Here is a 25,936-nt window from a genome sequence, read left to right as displayed (position 1 = left end):
AGACAACCATTTTGTCATCAATATATACATGATGTGCCTTCACCAAAATGGAGTGGAAAACAATTTCTTTCACAAATATTTAATAAAAAAAAAGAAAGAAAGTTTTGAAAACTATCTCCTTCCTAAGGTACAGCTACAAAAATAAACTTTTTACATTTTTATAAGCACAGAATTAATCAATGAGTCTGTCACCAAGGCAAGTCCAAAGTTGAAATTAAAGTTCTGAAGCTACAGAGAGAGTCTGGATCAGGTCCCAGTCTGAACTAGGTGGGGAAAGAATTTGAATCCAGGTCTCTTCCAGTCCCACTGAAGTGGGTTAGTGGCGCTGAGGAAAAGAGTCCCTTTGCATTCTATCCTGTACATTCTGTCACAATCCTGAACATTTTCCACATTCAGGTTTCCATTGAGATATGAGACTGGAAAAAAATAATTTTCTAACTTATACAGCACTATTACCTAGATCAGATCACTGGTCTTTCTCCTGCTGCACCCATTTTCCAGCAGTGAACAAAGACACACAGTTACTAAACGGATAACCCTTGATTTGCATCTATAAGGTTTAGGTTTGGTTAGATCAAAATAAAGGAAGCTTGAAAACCCATGAAGATTTTCCTGAGATTGGTGCATGAGCTTAAGTTAGAGGGAGAAAACCAAAACTAACGAGCATCTCACCTAGGACATTTATAAAAAATGAACAGCTGAACAGTAGCAGAATTTCCTAAAAATCAGCCTTAAGAGTCAAAGCCCTGCTATTATCTCCCCAACAGAACCAAAAGGAGAAGTACTTGTTTTTCTTTTGGAACCACAATTTAGTACCACTCATAACCAGTCAGGCCCACAAGGAAGCACAGTAGAGCAGGATGGAGGGAAGGCTCCACCACCTGAAGTGATTTTCTGAATATCCTTTGCTTTCTCTACACCCTCCAACTCAACGTAGGTAAGTAATTTCTTTGTGATCAGGAACTCTCTTGCAAGCTGGACCTTACAAATTAATTACAAAATATTCCAAGTCAGTAAGCTTTCTGAAGCATAAGCTTGTATGTGAAAAATTCTGATGTAGAAATCCATCCTGGCTATAATTTAAAAAAAATACTAACAATGTAAGGAATGTTTGTGATAACCATTTTATCAGTAGTATGTGTGTGGGAGAACATCATTCAGATAAAACCACTTTCCTGTCTTGATTTTTAATGTTACTGTACGTTACAGGAAAAATGCAGCATGAAACTCTCAAATATTTTCAGCGAGAGAAGGAAGGACTGGAGGGAATCAATTACGTTTGCCAGTAAATCAGAAGTGCTTGTGACTGGTGCCTCTGAGGGTCAAAAGTAATAAGTGTCATGCACTAGTAGCCTGATACTACACCTGTGTCAGGAGATAGTGAAGATGAATATTATAATTAGAAATGCTGAACAACATCTCCATTACAAGACAGATAAAGTGACAGTCCTGACACAGTCACAGCAACAAATTTATTCATCATTTTTCTTCCAACTCAATGAAAGGACATACATTATCAGCCTGGGTGACTTCTATCTTTTGGGGCAATGAAGCACATCCAGGACCTACCTTTGCAACTGCAGAAGTGCAAAATAGGTGGTGAAGCTGCATGACACAACTTGGGGAGAAGAAGACTAGAAAGGGTGGTTAAAGAATGGGGTGACACAAGCAGGGGAGGTACTGAACCATCATGGCTGGTTCTCAGGGAAATACCCTGCCTTTGCTCCAGAGGAAACCCCAGAAAACAGCCTGCTGACAAAGACTTGTACAGAGAATAGAGATTTAGTCACAGATAGAAAGATAAAAATCTCTTCCATGCTTAAAGCTTTTATGATATAAACCCAGAGTTCTGACAACTGTTAATAGCTAAAGGAATTTTTTAAATCAACATTCTGTCAAAATCATTAGAAAGCCACATCACAAATAGTCAGTAACATTAGGAAAACAGACAGTTTATTTTAAAAATGAAACAGGAAAGCTTATCTTCCATGATTTGTGAATGATTATTATCTTTCAGACAATCTTCATGCACTACTGTGATGAGAGACCTTAAAAAACATTTCACAGAGCAGTGCAGCTATGTCTAAAACCAGTGAGCTGGCCAAATAGCTCAAAGAGATGAAAAATAAATTCACCCCAATTGCACATTATTCTTGCAATATAGCCAAATGTGTTTTGCTCAGCAATCAATTTAGACCATTGGGGTTATTTTGGATTTACACCAGGATGGTGCAAATTACCTCACTACTCCCACACATCAGCCAAAGCAAACACTTGCTAACATTTGAGAGGTGGGCGAGGAGGCAAAGTTAGTTACATCACCACCACCTTCCCCACAAACTGAAGAGGAGGCACATGCCAACAGTCAGTGAAGAACACACCAATAGGCCTTTGCTGGGCTGCAGAGCAATTCTCATCCATACAGATTCAAGTTTCTTTCCTGTATATAGCAGAAAAGCAATTTGCTAAGTGTTAAACAAGAGGGGATGGAGCTATGGCAGAGGGGGAGCAGGTTCTACCTTGTTCTGCTGTATGCAGTCTTGGAGTTTGCTGCTGACACTAGGACCAATGGATATTGAAAGAAAACACTGAGCAGCAGCTTACTCTCTCCTTTTTCTGCATCTTCAGAAATGAAAAAAGAGAACCTCACTGTGCTTACATCCCAGCATTCATCTTAAATCGTTCCTGGACCTAAGCCTTCCAGTCAAAAACTGCAGCATATATGGGTGTATGCCTTTGCTAACCTGTTGTCTATCTCTCCGTCAATCTTGCCATCCGAGGAGATGAGGCTACCTAGGTAATTAAACTGCTGGACTGATTTGAGCTCTGATTGGCCAATGGTGATGTGGGGATGATGGGGGACTTCCTGAGGTGCAGGTTGATGGAGGACCTCTGTCTTTAAGCTGACTTCCAGCCCAAAGAGCTCAGCAGCGTCTGCAAAGCAGGATGTTAAACGCTGCAGGACTGCTTCTGTGTGAGCAACAAGGGCGGCGTCATCAGCATAAAGCAGCTCCCGGACAAGATGGTTTAAGGTCTTGGTGTGGGCCTTCAGTCGCCTTAGATTGACTAGACTTCCATCAGTACGGTATCGAATGTAGATACCGTCCCGATCATCGAGGTCACAAAAGAGTATGGCGTAATAAACACTTGAAGAAAAGCACCAAGATCAGTGTTTACAAAGCCATAGTGTTGTCTACTCTCTTATATGGATCTGAATCATGGGTCATCTATCACCACCACCTGCGACTCCTAGAACGCTTCCATCAACGCTGCCTCCGCACAATCCTAAACATCCACTGGTCAGACTATGTGACCAACACATCTGTTCTAGAACAAGCAGCTGTCACAAGTATTGAGGCCATGTTACTGAGAACACAGCTCTGTTGGTCAGGGCAGGTCTCCAGGATGAAGGACCACCGCCTCCCTAAGATCCTGCTTTATGGTGAACTTGCCACTGGCTGCCGCAACAGAGGAGCCCCGAAGAAAAGATACAAGGACTCCCTGAAACAACATCTCAGCCTTGGCCATATTGATCACCATAACTGGTCCACTCTGGCCTCCAATCGGGAGGCCTGGAGACACACCATCTATAACGCAGCTGTCTCCTTTGAGAACGCACACAGGACCACCCTTGAGGAGAAAAGACAATGCAGAAAGAATCGTGTCTTGCAGAATATACCATCTAAGGAGTCTTTCTGCTGTGCCTTTTGCAATTGGATATGTCTGTCACGTATTGGCCTCATAAGCCACCAGCGTGCCTGCAACAAATGTGGATAGAGCCTTCCCAAATCTTCGTTCGCGAAGCCCAGCCATGATGATGATATGGGTGCGTACAGCTCAAGAAGACCTTGCTAAACCCATCACTTGCTAGCAACAGCAAGAACATCTAGGCTAGCTTCAGCGAAAACACAGAGCAGAAGTCTCCATGGCATTCCCATTACCAATAGGAAAGCAGTCTGATCTTGAAAGCATAAGTTAACAAGGCCTCCCTATGAAGTCAGCTCCACTGCTAGCCACCAAGCAGAGTCAGAAATTTTTTCCCAATAGTCGAAGGCATTGTTGCAAAACAAACCAGCTATTTCTTACCTTATCCTGACAGACAGCCAAAACAAATTAGCTAGTCGCAAATATTAACAACTTATGTATACTAGAAGATGGTTTCATAACCCTGTCTTTTCTTTTGTAAACAAAGTAGAGCTCACTCCTTCATTTTCTTCTTGGGAATTAGGCAGAGTATACTGCTGATTCTCTTAGTAGCTGCCTCCTTCGCTTACCTCCTTTTCAAAAGCCAAGTACCCAAACCTGGACATCATTCTTCAGTTAAGGTCCCAGCAGTACTGTGCAAACAACAAGCTTTTCCTCCTCTGGCACCCCATGTGTTGTCAATGCATCCCAGATTGATGCCTGTCTGTGTCTGCAGCAAATTGCAATCAGCTGTAACTTTCCAATCTTTTCTATAGAACTACTTCTAGGCCACAATTATTCCTCATTTTATAGCTGTGCATTTGATTTTTCCATCTTAAGGTACAGGAATCGGCGCTTTTTTTTGTAGAAATTCATCTTCCTGATTTCAGATTATTTCTCCACTTTATCAAGCTCATTTTGAATTTTAATCAGTTCTCCACAGTGCTTGCAACCCCTGTCTCCCCTCCTCCCACACTAGCACAGCTTGGTGTCATCATGTACCACACTACAGCTGTGACAAGGAGACATGCCGGGTTTTTTTTGAGATTGAATATGCAGTGAAAAGCAAGGAGGAAGAAAAGAAAATCAATGCCTTAAGAATGCCAGCTTAAATAGCCAGCAAAATATTCAAAAGGTAGATTAGGGATAGAAACACAGAAATCTTAAATATCTTCCAAAGGAGCATCTCAGCTGAGTACAAAGCTGTGACAAGTTTTTAGCTCTGGGGAAGACATTGCCCATTAATTTAGCCCTTGGCAGCACCTATCTTTAAATATATAACCATATTAATAAGGAATAAGAAATATAACCAAGGGAGTTTCTGTGTTTATTTACAGACCAGGTAATATGAGGTGAATAACATAATTCTTACAGCAGTTTTAGTCTTGTTCCCATCTTCACTGTATGTTTCCTAGAAAGAAATACCCAAATAATATAGTCAAGGTTTCAGTATCTCCTCTGTATTATGCACTGATTTTTTAGATTATATTAACAGCACAGCCATCTTATTTTAGCCTTAGAGTACATACTCAGATGTTTTTTCACACAAGCAATTAGAAGATTGGAAAATCTTACAAAATGCTCCTCTGAATTGTTCCATGGAGAGCAAATCTAGAAGCACCAAACAACTGTAGCATCCCATGGCACTATTACAGCCAAGAGTTATTGCTCACTGTGCAAAGTGACTTGCAGATGTATACAAAAAATCTTGCAATTCAAAGAAAATAAAAATCCCCAAACTTGAAGCCACCTCCAAAAACCAGCACAGTTGCCATCCTACAAGTAACCCATGCATACAGATATATGCTACCTGCAACAACCCAACTCATTTCATGTGAAGGGCAGACAATTTGACATTAAAACATGCCTTATATTAGCTTTATTAGGAATTTCATAGTACTTCCACAGAAAAGTGAAACCCCCTCTTGCTTTGAAAACAAGCAATAGAGAATTTCCTTGCCTTTTTCTGTTTGCTGAGTAGCAAATCGAAACAGTACAGAAACTTGGGACATCAGGAAAGGCTCTCTGGGAAGGAAACAAAACAAAACCAAGTAGTCAAATGGGACTCCCTGCTGCTGCATACCATGTGGTGCTCTAGTGAGCTGCATCTGTTCAACTGTTAAACATTGTGGTGAATATGATACCGACAGCAGTGACATTATCAAATATGCTGAGTGGTTATTAAGGCTCTATAGCATAATATTTTCACTTTTTATTTTAATTGGTAGAAATTACTATAAAGCAGCTTCACGTATAACAATGCTCTTTGTGCTTGTCTCTACCCGAGAGGGCACTGCTACATTATCCACAGACAGTCTTAAAAATTCCATCTGCTATGCAAGCAAAAGGCTGAGTACTTTTGCTCCAGGAACTCTCTATTGTTCCCTGGAATTCACTAGGTCAGGAAAAAAAGCCCCATATGGGGAACAATAAGGCTTCAGGACACTAATAGGGTTTCACAGCAGACTGGAAGAATGCAGTCTGTAGCATTCAGTCTGTAAGCAGTAAATTGCAAGTCCATCAAGGGTGAGGGCTGAACTGAAAATAACAAGAGACTGCAGCCCCAAAATGGAGCATGATATTATCTGTTGAGGCTGTAATGCTTCAACCCCATTCTTCAACCCAGAGGCCTGAGATCAAGAGGAGTACCTGACACAACAGCAAGAATACATGGAGGGAAGGCTTCCTACTCCTGTATGAGCAGCTTTCCTAGACCACAGAGAATGTGTAATGCTGCAGCAGCAAGAGTGATTTACATCTTCCTGAGGGAATATCTAGACTTACATTTTGTCCTTGACCGAATATAAATTATCACCTACAAACTCTGGCACAAGAAGTTAAAGCCATGTGAGGAGCTTCACGCTGCTACACTGAAGGCATTGGGATAATTTCACAGAGATTTGGTAAAACTGAAGGACTATGTCTTTCCTTTGTTCCTCAGCATCCCTTACCTTATTCAATGTAAGCTAGGTAATTATCAAAAGCCAAGAAATGCATGAGTCAGTTCCTTCAGCTAATCCACCCTCTGTAGCATCAGAATGTTTCAGTGCAAATGGGCTTTCACAAATAGTGAGATATCTAAGCCTCTCCAAACACTTAAGAGCAAAACTCACCTGTTGTAAGTGGGATTGTTACATTAAACATAAGCCAGAACACAGAACACTGACAATATTAGATCATTAAATCTTTATCCTGTCTGTTATTGTTGCGGACATTCTTGTGAGTGGTATGATCTAAGCAAAAAAAAAACCAAAAGAGACTTAATGGCAGCAGCCCACTGTCAAATGGGAAGAATCACTGATAGATTGATAGGGACGGCAAATATTGCAGATCTACAGTTGTTGCTGGAGAGAAAGGAATACACTGTTCAGTGATAGACCAGCAGCGGAGATGCACTGGTGTCAAACTTGTCATGCTCAGGTAAGAGAGATTAAGCACCATAGGCAAGTTACTGCAAAGCAGATGAAGATATAATTGGTTTCAGAAAATACAAATAGATTCCCTGCTCTGGCTCTGTTTCCTGCATAAGCCTCGTGCAATGAGCTGGGGCCAAAGTTTACAGAAGTAACTTAATTGGATGAAGGCAGGAGCCAGGCCCAGTGTGTTCAGTTCTACCCTCTGCTACACCACATTAAATCCAGTGATTTTATTACAGTTACTCCTCACTGCCACAGTGGTGTAAGGGAAAAGTGATAAGGCTCAAGACATTAAAACAGTCTAGGAGAAATAAAGCAAACTAGCATTAAATATTAAAACAAGGTTTCAATTTGGTGATGACACTGAGGTTTCACAGAGCAAAACCTGAATTAAGTGGTCTAATTAACCAACTATGAGTTGCAATTCAGGTAGTATCTCACAAAATAAGAATAATATTAAGATGACCTTTCCTTATTAGCACAAAATGATTACCTATATTAGTAATGTTTACTTAAAGAAAGCAACAGGTTCTGTAAAATTGCCTCTGCACCTTTTGCCTTCTGGCAGGAGTCTTCTGGCCTAATGTTGATCCTGCTCATACTTATATTTCTGCAGTATTTTCAAACAAATCGATAGTGGAAGTGGTGGGATGAGAATTGTTTGGGAGTTAGGATCAGAAGCTGTTCAGGTCACCAGCAGCACTTTTGCCCTCATCTTGTTCTGCATCAATAGGCTAATCACTCTCACTGGTATTAAAAGTGATATTGTTCATTCTGCACGTTCACTGAAAAGCTGCCACACTTGGTACACTGTGCTACAGTGCACACTACATCCTTATCTACACTTAGAACTCGTAAATTTAAAAGACAGGGAGTTAATGGGCCACATCTTGGGTTCTGGCTTATATTCATAAGAAACAAATCTTGATCTGTCCTGTGCAAACCTGGCCTCTTTCAACAGATCAACAGCAGTCTGAGAGTCAGTGTCTCTTATTCAAGCTGCCATCAGGCGCTAAAAGCATAGTCTGAAAGTGATGCCATTGCTCCTGTCTGTCCTTTTTTTTTTTTTTTCAAACAACACATTGTCAGCCCAAAGTGCCTAAAATCTGTCTACACCCTGCTCTGCCACAGCTTCTAACACACTGGATACACAAGCCTTCCAGTTGGTGTTGGGCCAGGCATGCCTGGCAGGGAGGAGGGAGTGCAAATCTTTCTGTGCTTCTCTAAAACTAGGAAAGAACCAGGTAATAATAAGCTAGGAAATATTATCAGGCTGACTCTGTTATATTAGTAGATCTAATAAACAGTATATGCTTACCATATATATTTACAATATAATAATAATATAAGTGTATAATATAGATAATATTATATCTATATCTAGATATAATAAGCATAATATTACCCCCATAGGATAGATGGAAAAAAGTGGCCTGTTTTTGGATGTTACTCTCAATCATCCAGAGCTCGAAATCTCAAGATCATCACAATAATTTCCTATGATTTGGTGCTTCTTCCTTTGAATGATCAGCCAGGTTATAGCGAACATCTCAACTGCTCTGCTATTGGAAATAGTAAAGCATCCTTTAAATCTTAATAAGGTTGTTAAGATGCCTGCTAAATTTTTCATCGGCTCTTTTTATACATGGCAATGTCCTGGAAGAGTTGGTGCCAAGTTATTAAAATATCTGTAACCTTCATGTGAAAGGATTTTGGCTAGTAGCCAGCGCGAGGAATTTTGGATTTAAAGGATGTGACTAGATTGTGATGGATCTAAAACAGCAATGAGAGAATATAATGTTAACTAGGAAAGGTGTTCCTACTGAGGAAAGATGGTCTCTTTATTTATCTGTACATTATAAACCAATTCTTCTATCCTCCTTTTTGAAGCTAGAAAATTTGTATTTATACGAAAAAACATTGACACAGAAGGATATAGTTCTGAATTTTGGCCACATGCATATTTGATTTGCTGTTGCTGTTTTTGTTCTTTAATTAAACAGAACTTTTCAGTGGTCCCCATCAAGAAGGCCTTCCATGTGAATACATCATACAGTCACCATCTGAAGTGACTCTCCTTTTCCTTCAGTTATACAGTATGCCTGTTTCTGGGGGAAAGAAAAGGTATGTGGTTCCTGAGACCGCTGGAGGTTTGCCACCTGTTTTCACTGGGATTCACTGAGACTGCAGAATTTGCACAACACGTGAATTTGTGTTTGAGAACATGGCAGAAGAACAGCCTGGGGAACAAGGGAAAGGGAAGACAAAGAAAGAATCCTTGAAAACAAGGCTGGATGTAATCCATAGAGTACTTCAGAGCTTTAAAAGTAACAGTGTAAAAAATAAGAACAGCTTTTTGAAGAGGTCATGAGCCTCTTCAAGTTTGTGTTGATTAAATATGCTTGCTCTTGTGCTTGCCACTCCAAATTGGCCCACTTAAGTTCTTAAAAACGCATAGTTTTTTTACAAATATAACATGACTCAGGCCGAACCCCTTCTATTTCTAATCTTGGCACTTTTTTTAAGGTCAACAAGAGCCCAGAAAGATGGTTCCATGCTTACATTCTCTCCTCTTTGCTGGATATAATGTCATTTATGTACAGGCTGCAACAGTAAAGTCATAGGAAGACTTGCCATCAAAATCAGTAACAAAGTTTTGGGTCTTAAGCAGTTCTGACAATTGAATCTGATGGATTCAATTGTCAGTGTAATTTTGAGATACGTGGGATCTGAATGGAACTTGACTCCACCATCTGGTCTGCAATATCATTTCATACAACACCATGGCCACATGCAATTCTTTCCATAATGCTGTTGGATGATTCTAATATATGTGGGCCCACCAGAAGTGTTTTAAGGTTCTACTTAACCTCTGTCAGGCTTTAAAACTTTGCTAGAAGAAAGTACTTCAGGAGATTCAGCAGTGTTGAGGGCAGGAGCACTGTGCAACGGACATGTGTTTTAGCTTAGAACTTAGGTTTTCTCTGGTCAAGGGGCTGGCAGGTGGTGGCTCCATCACACAGCATGCTTTTTTGGGAAGGAAGCTTTTATTCTCCCAAAAGCACAAAAAGAGCAGGAAGCATAAAGGAGATGCTAGCTAGGTAGAGGAAGAAGTGAGAATTTCTACCTATCCCAGGACAGAGGAAGAATATGGTAGGAGTTGCCTCCCTCAAGCACACTTCTAGGCTGGAGAACTAGGCAATCAGTTGGGAGATCAGACCTGACCCACTGGTGTGCTGGACCTGCCATGCCAACGTCAGGATTTCTCCTTGCAGTGTTCCATGATGGCAGTCACAGCCAAACTGTTTAATGATGTCAACTGTACAAATTCCATTCATATTTTTCACGCAGTAAGGTATCAGTCTGCTCTGTGCCAGAATTAGCACATTTCTATAACCTTCTTTCAGCAACTTGGCCTGTTTATGGCAAGAACAGAGCACTGTTACTCAATGTGCAGTAACAGATTGTGCAGAATATTCAAGATGAGGCATTAACAAATAGCTTATATAATAAAAACCCTTTTCAGAGCTTTTTAATCTATGTCTCTGCTAATACAAAAGAATAATTTAACTTCATGTTTTCAAGGCACAGCTTGACCATCTCAGTGATTTATTTATTTTCCTTCTTACAAAGTTAGATCTTTAACCTGATCAGTGAGGTAAATGATTGCTGCGTTTAGCACAAATTCCCTAGATTAATTCATTGCTCCCACTCTAATTAACTTAATGTTTGTGTGCATTGAATTGCATTCCTACCTGCCTGTCTAGTCCCATAAATGATTCTTTTTTGATTGCCCTGGGTTTTTTTATTCCAACCCAGAAGCAAGCCTAGAAATCTTTCTTCCATAGTAATTTTTCTTCAGTTTAAAGGTTAACATATAGTCCAGTTGCTGAGGTTTTTGTTCCCCAAAGAGAAGAACAATCACTGTTTATAATAAACTTCCTATAGCATTTTTCATTCACATGTATAAATGAGAAAAAGAAATCACAAATAAATATCACATCTATAAGCATAATAAGGAAATATCAAATACTGGCAGACTTCTGGATTAGATAATATCAGCCTTATGAAATTTTCTTGTGCTGCAAGGTAGCAGAATATTAAAATTCACAACTCTGATAAACATAGTGGTCCAAAGTCTTTCCAGGGCTCCAGAGTGATCCCTGATGCTCACTTAGCTGATATGATGATGACCTGTTTTTCAGAGATGCTGACTATATTCAGCTTCCATTGACTTTAGCCACTGATGTGCATGTTCAGCACTTCTAAAATATCAGATTTCTTGAACCTAGTTCTGCCTTTTTTTTTTTAATCTCTTCCTGGATGTGAATAATTCTATTTTAAATTCATTACTGTTTCATGAATATACAAGCCACCACTGGCCTTACCAAATCTTTGCTTTGTATATATATGCATATTATAGTAAGGAATTCCATATTTAAATGATGATTATTAGGAGAAACACTATTCTGCAAATATTATTTTTTGAAAATTATTAAACTCTTCCTGGGAAAATTAATTAGCTCCAGTACAAACCACTAAAATCAAAGGTATTTTTATCATCAGTCTCACTGAAGGTACATCCAGCTCTCTAGGACTTGATCCAAATACAACTAAGTCAATAAAAATCTTTCAACTGACTTTCCATTAGGCATTAAGCCCAAGACATGTGAAGTATTCAAAAGAGAATAACAAATGCATTTATCTTAAAACATTGTAATTGTTTCCGTGGTACACTCAACACAGAACTCTGATCTTCACTTGAGTTTTACTGTTTCTGTTCACTTGAGGGAAGGTCATTATACTTACATAAATTAAAATTATCCATATTTTATGTATGTATACAATAAAATCTAAGAGAGTCAGCTATTAAAAGCCTGGTGTAGCAGAATACTGCATATGTATAACTAAGAGACAGAGAGAGAGGAGCATCAAATAAGAGCTGGTTTAAGTTTGCCAAAAGTTTTAAAAAATTTCAAATAAAAAATGCCATTTCCACAATATATATTTTAATATATATAGTATGTAAATATTTGGGACACAGAGCACCAACGGAATTTATTCATGACTCAAAACTCTGCTTCCTGTAAGACACACAACCTTTCCTCTCCGTGACTGTTCACCTCAGCCATTAATTGTAACTCTGAAGGCTGCACAAATACATTTTGAAAATCTAAGGATGATACTGATTAATCTATCATGCCAGTAATGTTGCATCTTCACAGTATTTCAGGTTAATTGTGTTATACCTTGCACATGCTATCTGTCTTTAACCATACCATACTTTTTCAGGTAATGTGTTAGCACGTCTTTTAAAGTAGTTTCTCATGCTTTTCCATCACAGTATTAATCCTACTGGTTAACATTTTCCCTATAATTTTTTTTCCCAATGACATGAAAAAGAATGAAAAACAAGTATGTACTACAATCTACCCCGAGTTTAATTTCTTTTTCTTTTTGTGTTTTCTATTTGCTAGGTAGCATTGTCACTGTTCTCTCACAGGAATTACAGGGCATTTTCACACAGTTTCTCCTGGAAGAAGAGAATGCCTGGAAGAGGCATTCAAAGTATTGGCACATCTGCCTTATTCCTTATTTTAGACCTCTAAATGTTTCCTATCAGAATGATCATCAACACTTCACCTACTTCAGCAGATCCACATCTGTAAATGAGCTTAATGAGAAACTCCTCACCCTGCTTGAGCTAATAGAAGTGACCAGAAGGTAGTGCGCTGTAGAGTGGGTGTCCTCTCTGCAGTGCCAAAGCTGTATGGTCTGAAATGCTCTGCTGGCCCTATCCCCCATACAAACTTCTTGATCTCAATTTCAAAATCAGCTGAAACAATAAAAACAGGTGGTTTTCTGCTCCCGAAATACTGTAATTTTAAAACAAATGACACAAACAAGGAAGATGCAGAAACTACGGATGCTTTTCATCAGGCATACAAAATGTCACATTTTGTTATAAAGTCTTCCATTTTAACAATGAAAGATGAAAACATAGCATAATTTATTCACTTTTTTAAATGGTTGAAGTGTATTGATAAAAGTCTATCCTTCTTCTCTTCACTAGCAAAGCCACACAGGAAAATGCCAGTTTCCTAGCTACCAGCATTGCCAGAAAGAGCAATTTAACAGGATTTCTTAGCCCTTCAAGGCAGTATCTTTGTCTAACTTCACTTTTTTCCTCACCATAGAAAAGTTAGAAATTCAAAGTAGCAACAGCATAGTGCCTGTGGTAGACAGTGACATATGTATATTTGTATACTTTTCTGTCTAATGACTTTGGAGAACAGTGTGGGAAGAGAAAAAGAGTAGAGGCAGGAACAGGAATATCTGACACAATGACCTAAGGGCTTTATAAGTCAATGAAAAAGCTAAGGACAGGAGTGCACACGGTGATTAATCGAACATTGCATGAATAGGCTGCTGCCTTTTTCCATGTGGCATGGAGATGGATGCAGACCATGTCATGAAAAGGGGAAAAAAATGAAGCTTACAGTAATTATCAGCTCTATGTGTTCTTTACTTATCCATCAACAGGAGAGAAAGCAACAGCAGACTTTTAGGTATGATATCTATTTCCTCTTGAACTAGATCTACCAGCAGATACTGCACAAGAGACCATAACAGAAGTCAAGTGATTGCTGTGAAAACTAATTGCTGTATCTCTGGATGACTAAAACATTTTTAAATCCCTTTCTTAAAGCACTGTGATGCAATCCTTTATATCTACACTGCTATAGTATAAGCGTAGTTTTATAATAATCTATCTTGGAATTTAAAATACTTGCACTGGAACTGTTAAGCATCTGGTAGCACTGCAGATTACACATTTTTTTAAATGTTTCCCCTATTAACAATTGTTATTTGGGGAAGTTAAATGATTGCTTTAAATAAATGTGTTCCTAACCTAACACTAAAGCTGTGATTCAGACGATCAAGTAGCAATTTTCAAAATCAGAATTTGTTATGAGTTTGATTTCATTATTAGGTTTACATCATCTTTAAGTAAACAGTATAAATAAAGAGGGCAAGCACGCACTGAAGTACCATAATCTAACTCATAATTTTCTCTTCCATTTCTACAATGAAGAAGGTTAAGAGTAAGCTACCTCATAGCTCTCTCAAGCACCCTCCCCAACATGCTAGTGAGGACTAAAATCTAAAGTTTTTTAACTCAAAGCAATAGTTTCAAACTTTTTTTGCCACCATTCTGCTGAAAATGCATTTTAAACCTATCCTTAGACATCTATCCCAAATTCTGTCACTAGGAAGGATGTGACTAATGACCCCCTGGATATAATGGAAACTCAGCAACAAAAGAACCAGTTTCTATCACACTGTAAAACTGAATCCAGGCATAATTAAATCACAAGTCTATCTTGTTATAAGGTTATAGTCATTATAACACTGGTTAGTTATTCATGCACAGTGCATCTCAATGTACACAGGCACTTATTACTCATGCATATTTATTGCACAAACAGGTGAGTGGGTATATGCAAATTAACATGCAGAATTACACATTATACACTTCCCTGCTTCCACTGTTTCTGGTTATTTAGTAAGACATTCCTAGTGACATCTCAATGCTGATGCAAGAAGGAAGTTTTGAATGACAAAACCCTCCTAGTACTTTTATTACAGCTGGTTTAACACAGTAGCTGTCAATATGGAAAAACTTAAATCCAATAAACTATTTTTGAAATATAACATTTACGTAGACCTCTCCATTTCTATGTTCTTCTTCATTTTTATAGCTGTGATGTTTCAAAGTATCTTGCTGAGCAAAAATAGATCTCAGGTAAAATTCTCAGAAGTATCTATAGTTCTACTGGCTTTAATAAGATGTATGTTCTTTGGTATCACAAGTGCTTTTGAAAATACTGCCTTTCAACTTTCTTTTGAATACTATCCTTATTTGAAATAAACTCTGGGAAATTATATCCCAGTAGTTTTCCAAGCTTTATCTATCATTGACAACCCTTAAAAAAACCCTTGCCAATTGTCTTAGCATTTCAGGTCAATCCCTTAGTGTCTCCACCCTAGAGACAGACTACATTGAAGCTGCTCTCAGAAGGTCCAACCTTGTTTCGGTGAAACTTTGCACGGTTACCACGGATTTTGCTCTGAAGCAGAGCAGGCTTCAGGGAGGTTTCTAAAGTCTCTTGCAAAGACAGCAGGGGGAGGCCAATATCAGTTCACAGAGCATGATGATAAAAGGCTTTTCGCTGCTTCACAGAAATTTCAAAAGACCAGTAAAGTGTAATTTATCATGTCCCACATCCCTATTAAGGTGGTAGTGTTTCTGACCATAGAAAACTCTCAATTATTCTTTTATTTTTACCATCTGTTGCTACAGCATAGGTATAAGAAAGTTATTTGGAAAAAAAATTAAAAAGCACAAACATTTATGAGCAGGCAATAATTTTTGATCTCCAACTCATAACTAATGAATACAATGTTTGTTTTAAAATAGAAAAATAATGGCTAGACAGATTGAACAAATATTGTAGTTTTGAGAGACTTCAGGTACAGTAAAATTACAAGAAAAACATTCCTTAATATGCTAATGAACAAGAAAAAACTGTAAGAAGGAAGTAACACTGTCAACTACAGAGGGTGGATCTGGTATGAGATTGCAAAGAAATGGGCAAATAATGAAAAGGCACCTGATGGTTGCAAAGCAAATATTTAAATTCTATCCAGCAACACAATATTTGCCTTAAAATATGTAGGCTTTCAGTTTTTCTGGCATGTGAGAGAAGTTGCTTTGTTCACATTTTTAAACTAAGATTGCACAATACCAGCCAATTATTTTGTCTGTGCGATTCAACGTAAGAGAAGGGTAAAGATAACCTCTGAATTTTATTTAAGGCCTTCTTTTTTTGTTTATTTACTCAAGCCAGTAAATAATAAAAATTAAAAAAAACCACCTTGGTCCACAATGTGAGAAGGCCTTTGCAGAAATAAGGAGCCTGGGAACATTGCATACCATAATTCCCTCTAATTTTGAAAATGATCACTGCTGAATGTTTTCTGAGGGTAAAAGTGTAATCGGTTATAGATCAATAAGTAATTTCACTCAAAAGGAACTCAACTGTTCCTAAAAGTAGAGACATTCTCAAATAAAAATCAAATGAACACATTAACAAAGTTCAGACTAATCTAAACAACAAAGTTTTAATACTAACTTAGTTATGTTTTATAATACCTTGGTTATATTTATTTATGATGTCATAAAACTCCATATGTTTTCAATTTTGATGGCTAGTTATTTCTTTTAAGGCAGCTGAAATTATTTTTTTAGACTTCTTAGCATGATAGTCTTGCTTTCTGCTTAAGACTTATCATCACAAAAGAATGGTGAAATTGGAAGATAAATTCTAATATTAGAATTTATCTAATAAGCACAGTCAAAAGTGTAATTGCCCCAGCAGATTCCAGATTAAAACTCTCAGGATTAACATACCTTCCTTTGGCACCGCTAAATCCTTTTCTATGTAATTAGATTGTAGTAAAGTGCTCCATCTGTACAGGTATCCCAGTATGATTTTTAATTGAAAAGCCATGTAAAGGAGCATTGTATGAAATGAAAAGGCATTTTGAGTACATCTGAGACCCTGTACAGAATCATATGCTATAAGCCATTATCATTTAGTTCACTATTGACCCCAAAAGGCTCATTAACAAACCGCTATATTTGCATTAAAAATAAAATAAATTTAAAAGTCACAAATATAAAACAATCAAGACGGGAAGAAATCTCATGCATTTGTCATAATACTTACGATATGCAGCTCTAGATAATCTCCGAGCCCAGTAGAACTGTCCACTCTTACTAACACGGCCTCTTTTTGAACAGTACTAAACCCTATTGCCAGTCTGTCCGCACGAGTGCTTGGCCGATCGTTAGGGGGCCACGTGTAAGTGATTTGTCCACCACCTTTGCTAAAGATATATGTTGTTCCCGCTGCAAAAAAAAAAAAAAGAAATGAATATAGTTAGCTCGCTTGCACCAATGAGAACCCACATGGAAATCATATGCTCTGCAAAAGTCAGGATGTTCTCACACAGCAAATGGATTCATAGAAATGAAGAGGACTGTATTTCAACATGAAGAGGTCTTTATCTCTGAAAATTTTGCAGCAAGCAAAATATTAGTGTTTTTTATATAGTGCAATCAACACAGAATATAACTTAATTGCAAACGAAACAACTTAAAATACCATAGCTCTGCTTCAGAAATGCATATCTATTCAAGAGAATTCTTAAGGATATGCTTGATGAACATGTTTCTGTGATGTGCAGAACATGGATGAGCTGAACCAAATTCTTTCCCAAACTGGGTCTAGGTAGAAAAATCAAGCAATTCTATTTACCTCATGACTGACAAAAAAATGCAGCTACTTATTTGCACAATGAAAATGACACATTATCGTGCTGAGCGAAGCAAGATGTTAGCAAATACATTCAGATAAGATTCTACAGATCTAAGGTTTATCATCTTGTGACAGATGGGGATAACAAATGGAAACAAACTTTACTCGTCATGTCAGGACAAAAAGACATCAGTCTACCATCTGAGTAAGCAATGGCTTATTCACATAATGCTCAATGTATATCTTTTAAAAGTGGAAATCTTTACACATTATATGCAGGGTGCACTTACAAAATCTATAATCTGTTTTAACCAAGTGTTTAAACCACTTAGCACTCAGGTACTTAACTTTATATTTCCTCTGAACTAAAATAGCAGCATATCCGGACATTTTCCAGATTAAAAGTTGTATCTTAACAACATCATATAACAGGCAAGTTGTGCATGCACTTGATCTTTCATTTGAAAAGTCACTACAAGCTGGCCACTTCTTTTCTATGAAGGTAGATCAAAGCTTAGAGAGATAGGTCAACGCATTCTAAATACAGATGTCTAATTTTATTCTCTGTCCTACACTATCTCAGTGTGTGGCTATTTGCAGTTTTATTACATTTTACCTATTTTTTATTAAATCTTATCTATTTTACTAAACAGATAGTGATAGGACAAGAGAAAATGTTTTTAAACTAAAAGAGATTTAGATTAGTTACCAGGAAGAAATTCTTTTCTCAGAGGGTAGTGAGACATTGGAACACGTTGTCCAGAGCAGTTGTGGATTCCACATCTCTGGAAGGCCAGGTTGCATGGAGCTTTGAGAAACCTGATCTAGTGGGTGACATCCCTGCCCATGGAAAGGGTTTGGAACTAGATCATTTTTTAATGTCCCTTTCAACTGAAACCATCCTATGATTCTATGAAATGCAATTCAGATTATTCGACTCAATGCTCTCACTACATACTTCCCATGCCCATGTGAGGAGATAGTGCATAACAACATAACTGTAATTTTCTGACTTTCCTTCAAGATTGACCCAAAATGCTATGAACATATAAAGGGATCTAAAATTCCTTAAATGTGTGGAGTTTTAAAGCCAAAGCCAAGAAAGACTTTATAGTTACACTACTTGTGCAACCCCCAGATGTCTCAAAATCTTATTTTACTGCACAGCAAGGCTGTTTTGTGTCAGTCTCAAAGCAAGAAGGACACATGGCCTTTTTGAAAAGATACCCTATATGTATTTCTAATATCACTGTTCCTTTATGGAATTACGTACCTACTCATTAGTTTTTTCCAGTGTCATCACTTTGGAATATTTTTGCACTGTGCATAGCACCTAAAACACTGTAAAACTCATTTTATATCAACACACTTGTGTGATCGCACTGTGCTTGAAATAGATCTCTTGGCTTCTCCCTTGATGCCAAAATACCAACCTGCATATGTTTTAGGAAAACTTGTCGATATTCTTCAGCAAAGACAAACACAGTCACTGGTCTGATATCTAAGTTTTCACTTTCACTCTGAGTGAAATCAGGTTTATCACTATTATAAAGAGTTGTTTATGAGTAGTGAAGATTGGGGCTGTGCCAGGATTGTAATGGACATGAGCAAATGATGTCTGGTTTAGGAATGTGTGTGACAAACACCGCATCTTCCTGCTCTCCCATCCTTGCTTTCCTCCTATGTGGTGCCCTGAAATGCACAATAACCTGTTGTGTGCCGTTCAGTAATGACAGTTGAATCTCCAGTTACAATACATCAAAAAAAAAAGTCACGAGACAGGAGATGGACCATCAGTGTTGATGGTCCCCAAGTTCTCCTCTTTGCTGCTTACTGTTGACTTCAAATCTTGAACTGAGGAGTTTGAACCTTCATACCGTATATGTCACACTGGTGTCTGCAGTGAAAAGATTTGTTCTGTGTTGATGAAAAACTGAGGGCTTGATGCAAAGCTCATTAAAAACACTGACAGCCTTGCTGTTGACTTCATAAAACATTGTGTCAGGTCATGAATGAGGTTCTTACAAGTAACAAAAATGAGAAGGCTAAGAAAAAAACAGCTCCTTACACCTCAATGTCACAGATGAAACTGTTAGAATAGTACATAAGATTTAAGTGGCAGTGCATAATTCTCCTTTTCTTGGTTGTAACAGATGTGTTTACCCAATTAAGAAGACAAAGAAAAAGCCTGCCAAGCAATGGTGGAGTCATACCGAATACAATGACCCAGAAGTAAGTCTTCAGATCTGAACAATGAGAGACTCTGCTGTTCTCACTCAAGAGAGAATCTTTGTCACATTTTTTTGCTAAATACTGCCCTTCAAATAAACCAGCAAAGAGCAATTCATTCCATACTGCTGCTGCATTGAAGCCAAGGTCAATGTCAGTAGAGCTGGATAAATCTAGCTGTAAATCTTAAACTACATAGAAAAAACATCAAAGTTAAAAAACTTATCTTTTATCCATGAAAACATGTGGCTTATTTTTTTTACGACAAAGCTTTCCGTCCTTTATAACTGTCCATTTTGTAGCTCTTCAAACTAACTGAGTGTCTGGTAAAAGACTAATTAATCCATGCTGATGAATACAGATCTGCCTCTGTCTGAGCTGCACAGGGAGTCACGTTCTTCGAATTTCCTGTATTAATTATGAAAAAAATGGGTCGGAAGCCATCTGAGAATAGATCCTCTAGTGTTTATATTTCAAGAAAGACAAATATAATAATGTAAAATTTATTACTCTGGGATTGATCTCAGTTTATAGTTCGACCTCCCATTAACTATTAAAAGCTAGAAACCGAGCAGTTGTTGGAAACAACCCTGCTTACTCTCAGTTTTGGATATGTTAGGAAACAACAGAGGAAGCCTAATTCACTTGCTCCATAAAGGCTTTTTATGCCCTCTGACAAACCTTATAATGTCTCTGCCGTTCTTTCAGAACACTGTCACGAAAAGCCAGTCGTCTTCCTTCTCTCTCTTAGCTTGTGGTACTGTGTTGTTTAGGGTTTATCATCTCCAGAGAATTGAAAGCAGCGGAATTATAATGTCAAGAATAGCAATGCCATCAGCACAGTACTTGTAAGTAGGCAACTTTGTAACATGCCAGTTATATCTCTCAGCCACAGAATTTACTGCATAATTCTTTATGCGCCCATGCATCTACACAATGTTTAGGAAAAATGTCCATACGGGTCTTTGAAATTCTTACCCATGAAAGCATAGTTCCTATTGTAACAAACTGCCAGTGGTCAAGTTACAGTAATGGTTTTTAATGGCCTGGGTCTCTCAAGTCCTACTTGTTTGCAAAATTCATCTTTATGAAATAGTGCATTCATTTGAGCATGGTCTGGCAGCAACTCAAGGACATCTGCTTACCTATACAGTATTAAGCAGATAAATATTTTGTTTAGTACCCATTTACTGTATCTATTACTGTTTATGACTGCAAAGCTTTTCAATATTTATTGGTCTGAAGTCACATTTTATGTAGTTTAATAGTTTGCTCAAATCAACCACAAATAACATCTTTCTACCTTCCTCATGTTCATTCCAATTTTGAGTTTAGGTATATTGCACTGAAGGGTAATGTACGTAATTCCATTTTCCCCATATAATGTTAGCAACCTCATGTTTATTTTCAACATTCACGTCAGGTTTCAGATGCTGATTAAGTGGATTGAGCTCTGGACCCCAATAAACTATGATTCCATCACACTCTGTGATTCAAAAACTGAAGACTGAAACCTGTAAAGTTTGGTAATGAAAACTATTAGCTGCACTTTAATTAGTAGTAATTTTGAACTATTATAAAAAATATGAAGGGTAAGCATTTCTACTTATAACAAGAAATTACCCAAAAATGTAATTTTCTTTCTTTCTGTATCTTATCAGTACTTTATTCTGGGCTACAATGTGAACCCACATATTCCCACTGGTAAGCAATTACTTGCATTGATAAACCTGTTGAATCCAGTGAGACTATTTTTGCAGGCTACTATTAATTACCAAGACTGAAGAATTTACAATATGAAAAAGAATATATATATATACATGATGTTCCAAACATCTATATGAAGGCATTAATCACATTTACTATGTTCGGAAGAGCATATAAATCTCCATTAATACTTCTTTTTACATATCCATCTATGTATTTTCATTCTACCGAAGCTGAAGTTCAAAAAAGTACATAAAAAGAAGATTTGTGCAGATTTTCTAAGGTAAGTAAAGAAAGGAATGCTTCAAGACAGAAACATGATCTCCCAGGAAGAGAGATGCGGGTGTTTCAAAACAACCCATTTGGTGGAATAAAATACAAACCTTCTCTATTTTTTTTTTTCTTAGACTGTGCTGTGTTATTAATTATTTACATAAAACAGAGAATATATGCCACAGGGTTGAGGTGAGGAGGGAACGGCCATTAGGGTTAACCATGGGAAGGAGATGGAAAGAGCTGCTGGAAGAAGTATTACAAACTAAAGACCAGATTCAACTGAATGCTTCCTGAAGGCATTCTGGTACACTCTCGCTCACAAGTCTGGGCAGGAGGTGAATATGGATTGTAATTCCTTTCCTGCAACAGTGATATCAGGCTTCTCTACCTTCAGTCTACTTAATAGCCGAAGAGGTGTATTGGATGGGGAAGGAGAAGATGTTCAAATGGATGATTGCCTGTAGCTCTTCAAAAAGCTTGAGCCACCGGGGTAAGAATGGAGAAATGTCCTATTTTCTGGCTAGATTCTCTTATACTTGTGGATAATAGGGTCTAGGAGTATACTTATGATGTTCCTTTGACCACACTCAGCTTGGCAAACCTTAAAGGGTCAAAGTTTTCCTGGAAATTGGTTGCTACTCCAAGCAATTTTTAGTTAGGTCCTTGAACCAAGCAGACTGCATGCTTGAACTATGACTTACAGTGGTCTTACCATACCAGTACTTTTGTCAGCTCTAAGACCACAAACTGCATGGTATAATTCCTTAGTACTTACATTATTTCATTCATTGATCTTCCATTCTACTAGAGTAAGAAAACTCACTGACCAAACCAGCACTGACAAAGATCAGATGCTGGGTTTTGTTATTAATATCTTCATTAATGATAACACCTTGCCTCTTCAGGTAAAGATGCCAGTGAAAATAAAGCCAATGAAACATGTCTATCTGCCTACTGTTAGCCTTCTGTGGCACCCACATTTCACTGTGTTACAGCTGAGCTCTAAAATTCAATTTTTCTGTAAGAAGAGCTGAAGCTACATCATGTTTGAGGTGGGTGCTGCTACCTAACTCTTCAAATGTGCAACGTCTGTGATGTAACTGAGACATCTCTATTTCCTGCATAGGTTAATACTGTGCTGATTGTGATCTATAACTGGAGCCTATTTCATAGAACAGGATATGTCTTTAAAGTTATGGTCAAGAAGCTATTTTCACTCTGACAGTGACTATATGAATATTACCTCAACCAGCTCAATCATCAGCTGGAGCAACTGATTTAAATGAGCCAACAAAGAAGTATCTACTACTATCAATTAAAACACAACTTTACATCGTATTAGAGAACTCCTCTTCCCAAAGTACTAGTACTTAGTACTTCCCAAAACACTAAGGTGACCCTGATTTGCTTTATCAGGGCCCACAAGACCTTTCATCATGTTACATCCAGTTTTTCAGAGAAATCTGTAAACCAGTGCTGCACATGGTTTATTACATTCAGCTGCCCCTAAGAGTTGTCTCCAGGTCAAGGTCTAAGTGATAACAGAACGAACACAATCTGGAGTCAAGCTGAGCATCCTGGTCTTTGCAATGGCATTTGTTGTGGGTTCATGGCACTAACACAGAAGCAAAGTTTTTACCTCAGACTACATGAGTTGCTATAGGTAGCTTAATCTGCTCAGCACCATACTCAGGCACATGTGCACAACCCAAAAACTTAAAAACAAACCCAAACAAAAAACGAAAAAAACCACCAACAAAACCACTCTTTTCTCTACTTCTCCTTTCCTCCAGCCTATGGTAATGGTATTTGGACAGTTGTTTGTATTTTACCCTGCATGCAATAATAAAGTGGGTGAAAAAAATATTCCATTCCTGTTCCAATTTTTTTTTTTTAATTTGAATTCCCCACTTGCAAATGTGAAGTCTTATTTTTAGAAATTTTCTCTGTGAAGGATGATCTTATGGAGCTGCATAACACGTCTACTATTCTTGCTCATCGTCCAATAACTTTTCAATGCGCTAGTCAACTTTGAGAGAGGGGTAGGCAAAAATTACAAACAGCAATTAGTAATTGTACAAACTCTAGGAAGTTCAATGAAAATCAATGACTGTGTAAAAGAGAAATCTACAGACTTCAACCACTGTATTTTTTGCTTAGCAATAGCCTGGCAACATACAACTTGGTAGTTTTGTATTGGTGGGCCAGTCAATACACTCAGTGTGCTCTGCTAGCCAGACAACAGACAACATCTGAAATACCATCAGGAGTTCTGTGAGGAAAGACGAACAGAAACTATTGGATTCTTGCACTAAGATAGAGTAACATTTGGGAAACAAAGCACCATTTCATAAAAAATCAGGAACTATAATTTTTGCTGGTTTTGGAACAAAATGTTCACATTTCAAGTAAAAATATATCATATATATCTACAATGAGGCTACCTAGCTCAATTGATTTCAACAGCGGCACTAAGCGACAACTAAAATTTGTGAGTAATATTGGCTCAACAAATACCTATAACTATAAAGAACAACTCTTACACAGCTTAGCATCAGTATTACAAGTCAGTATCATTCTTATCATCATAAATGACATAGATGGTTACCATAAACATTTCAAAGAATTTAAAGAAATTTCCAACTGGAGTGATTTTAATATCTTAGATCAAGTACACCTCGAATGACCCCATTGATTTAGATCAGATCACTTATCTGGAGTAAAGTATTACTCAGACTGAGTAGGCACATCAAACCAAGAGCCTTCAATTGTATTAAAATTAATATAATTTTCAGAAGGACCTTAGCTAAGCAAGAGCTAGCTGAAACAACTCCTAAGAGAATGCAGAAATTAAGAGTATCTCTTGGTCTTACTAATTAACAAAACATGAGTAGATTTACTGAATGTCAATGGACTTGATAGTATTAAGGCATTGATTCTGTAAAATTATTTTTATTAGCTTTGAAACATCCACAGGATAAAAGTTCTGTGGTTTGTTGATCTCATTAATATGTTCATTTATACAAAAATCATTACTTTTTTTATGAAAGAGTACAGTCTTCCTAACGCAAACCCGACAAAGACTGATAAAAGAAAATTATCGTTCTTCTCCACTCTTTCAGTTTAAAAATTTTATGGGCTGCCTATCACTTTTCCAGAATGGATGCTGTTCAAAATGAATTTAAAACATTTTTGTATGAAATGCAAGGCAAGTAATTCCCCATTATTGCCTTGTACCTTTATGTAATGTAGATGGTTAGAAAATTACGTATTTAAAAAATCAAAGTCTGCCTTAAATGTCATACTGCAGTCAACATGAAAGATTTTAATCCATTATAACTCTATTAAATGTAACAACGATGCAATGTGTCTGATTCTGAAAGCTTACCAAAAAGTCAGATGGAAATTAAAAGGAAAATGTCTATAAATAAGAGAAGGTTTCATTCCTCCTACCTCGTCAACATATAGTTAAAGATAAATTTCTTGAACAGTGTCTACAGAAGTTTAAATTGTGTGGTTGGGAAGCACATATGAGAAGGCAATGGGTTGAAAAGTATTCCAGAACAGATAGAACGTAAAGGCATTGTTGAGGAAACTTCCCTGTCTGACCACCCAACAGTAACTCTCCCACCACCTGAGCTGGAACTGAGGCCCCTTTGCAGCAACACTCCCCACACTCACATGATCTGACCAGGTCTTACTGGCTGCACCCTGGGTTTCCCATAGCAGTCTCAGAGGTCCAGATCCTTAAAATAATTTAATCAAGGTGCAATAATGAAATAACAAAATAACAGTTCAAGCTGGGTGCCTCTGAGGACGGACCGAACAAAGGAACCCCTGGGCTTTTATAACCTCACAGTCTAAGGGTGCCAAAGTCTAGGGGTTGTCAGCTCCTGCTATGTCTCTCAGTGTCTCTGAGTGTCCCATCCCCTAGCCACAGGTCTCTGTGCCCTTTTTTTATGCAAAAGGTCAGCAATTCAGGGCCTCTTGCCTTGGGCTGGGGCTCCTGCTTCCCAGAGCTCAAGCTGCAGTTCAGGCTACAGCTGCACACTGAGCTACCTGCACCAAATGTATTCCTCAACAGCATTATCAGACCGAAATCAGTAAACCCCAAGTACTCTTGAAGACAATAGGACTGTTTTGGCCTCCACTATCCTTACATTAAGAAATGTCAAGGCCCTACACTTCAGTTTAACCACAGTTACAATCAGTTCCATTAAAATTGAACTGCATGTGCAC

At 37.8% G+C, this 25,936-nt stretch overlaps 1 protein-coding gene across 42 annotated transcripts in view; it reads right to left on the bottom strand.

Moving 5' to 3' along the window:
- Positions 1-25,936, bottom strand: part of NRXN1 (neurexin 1) — a 711,526-nt gene that overhangs the window by 207,593 nt on the left and 477,997 nt on the right. For all 42 annotated transcript variants that reach the window (XM_064647916.1, XM_064647918.1, XM_064647926.1 and 39 more), the window contains one exon: positions 16,895-17,076. In XM_064647916.1, coding sequence (XP_064503986.1) covers positions 16,895-17,076 — 182 coding nt within the window. The remainder of the gene's footprint in view (positions 1-16,894; positions 17,077-25,936) is intronic.

Source organism: Pseudopipra pipra, chromosome 3, assembly GCF_036250125.1.
Source record: "Pseudopipra pipra isolate bDixPip1 chromosome 3, bDixPip1.hap1, whole genome shotgun sequence".
Classification (NCBI taxonomy): domain Eukaryota; kingdom Metazoa; phylum Chordata; class Aves; order Passeriformes; family Pipridae; genus Pseudopipra; species Pseudopipra pipra.
This window is presented reverse-complemented; position numbering and strand designations above follow the sequence as displayed.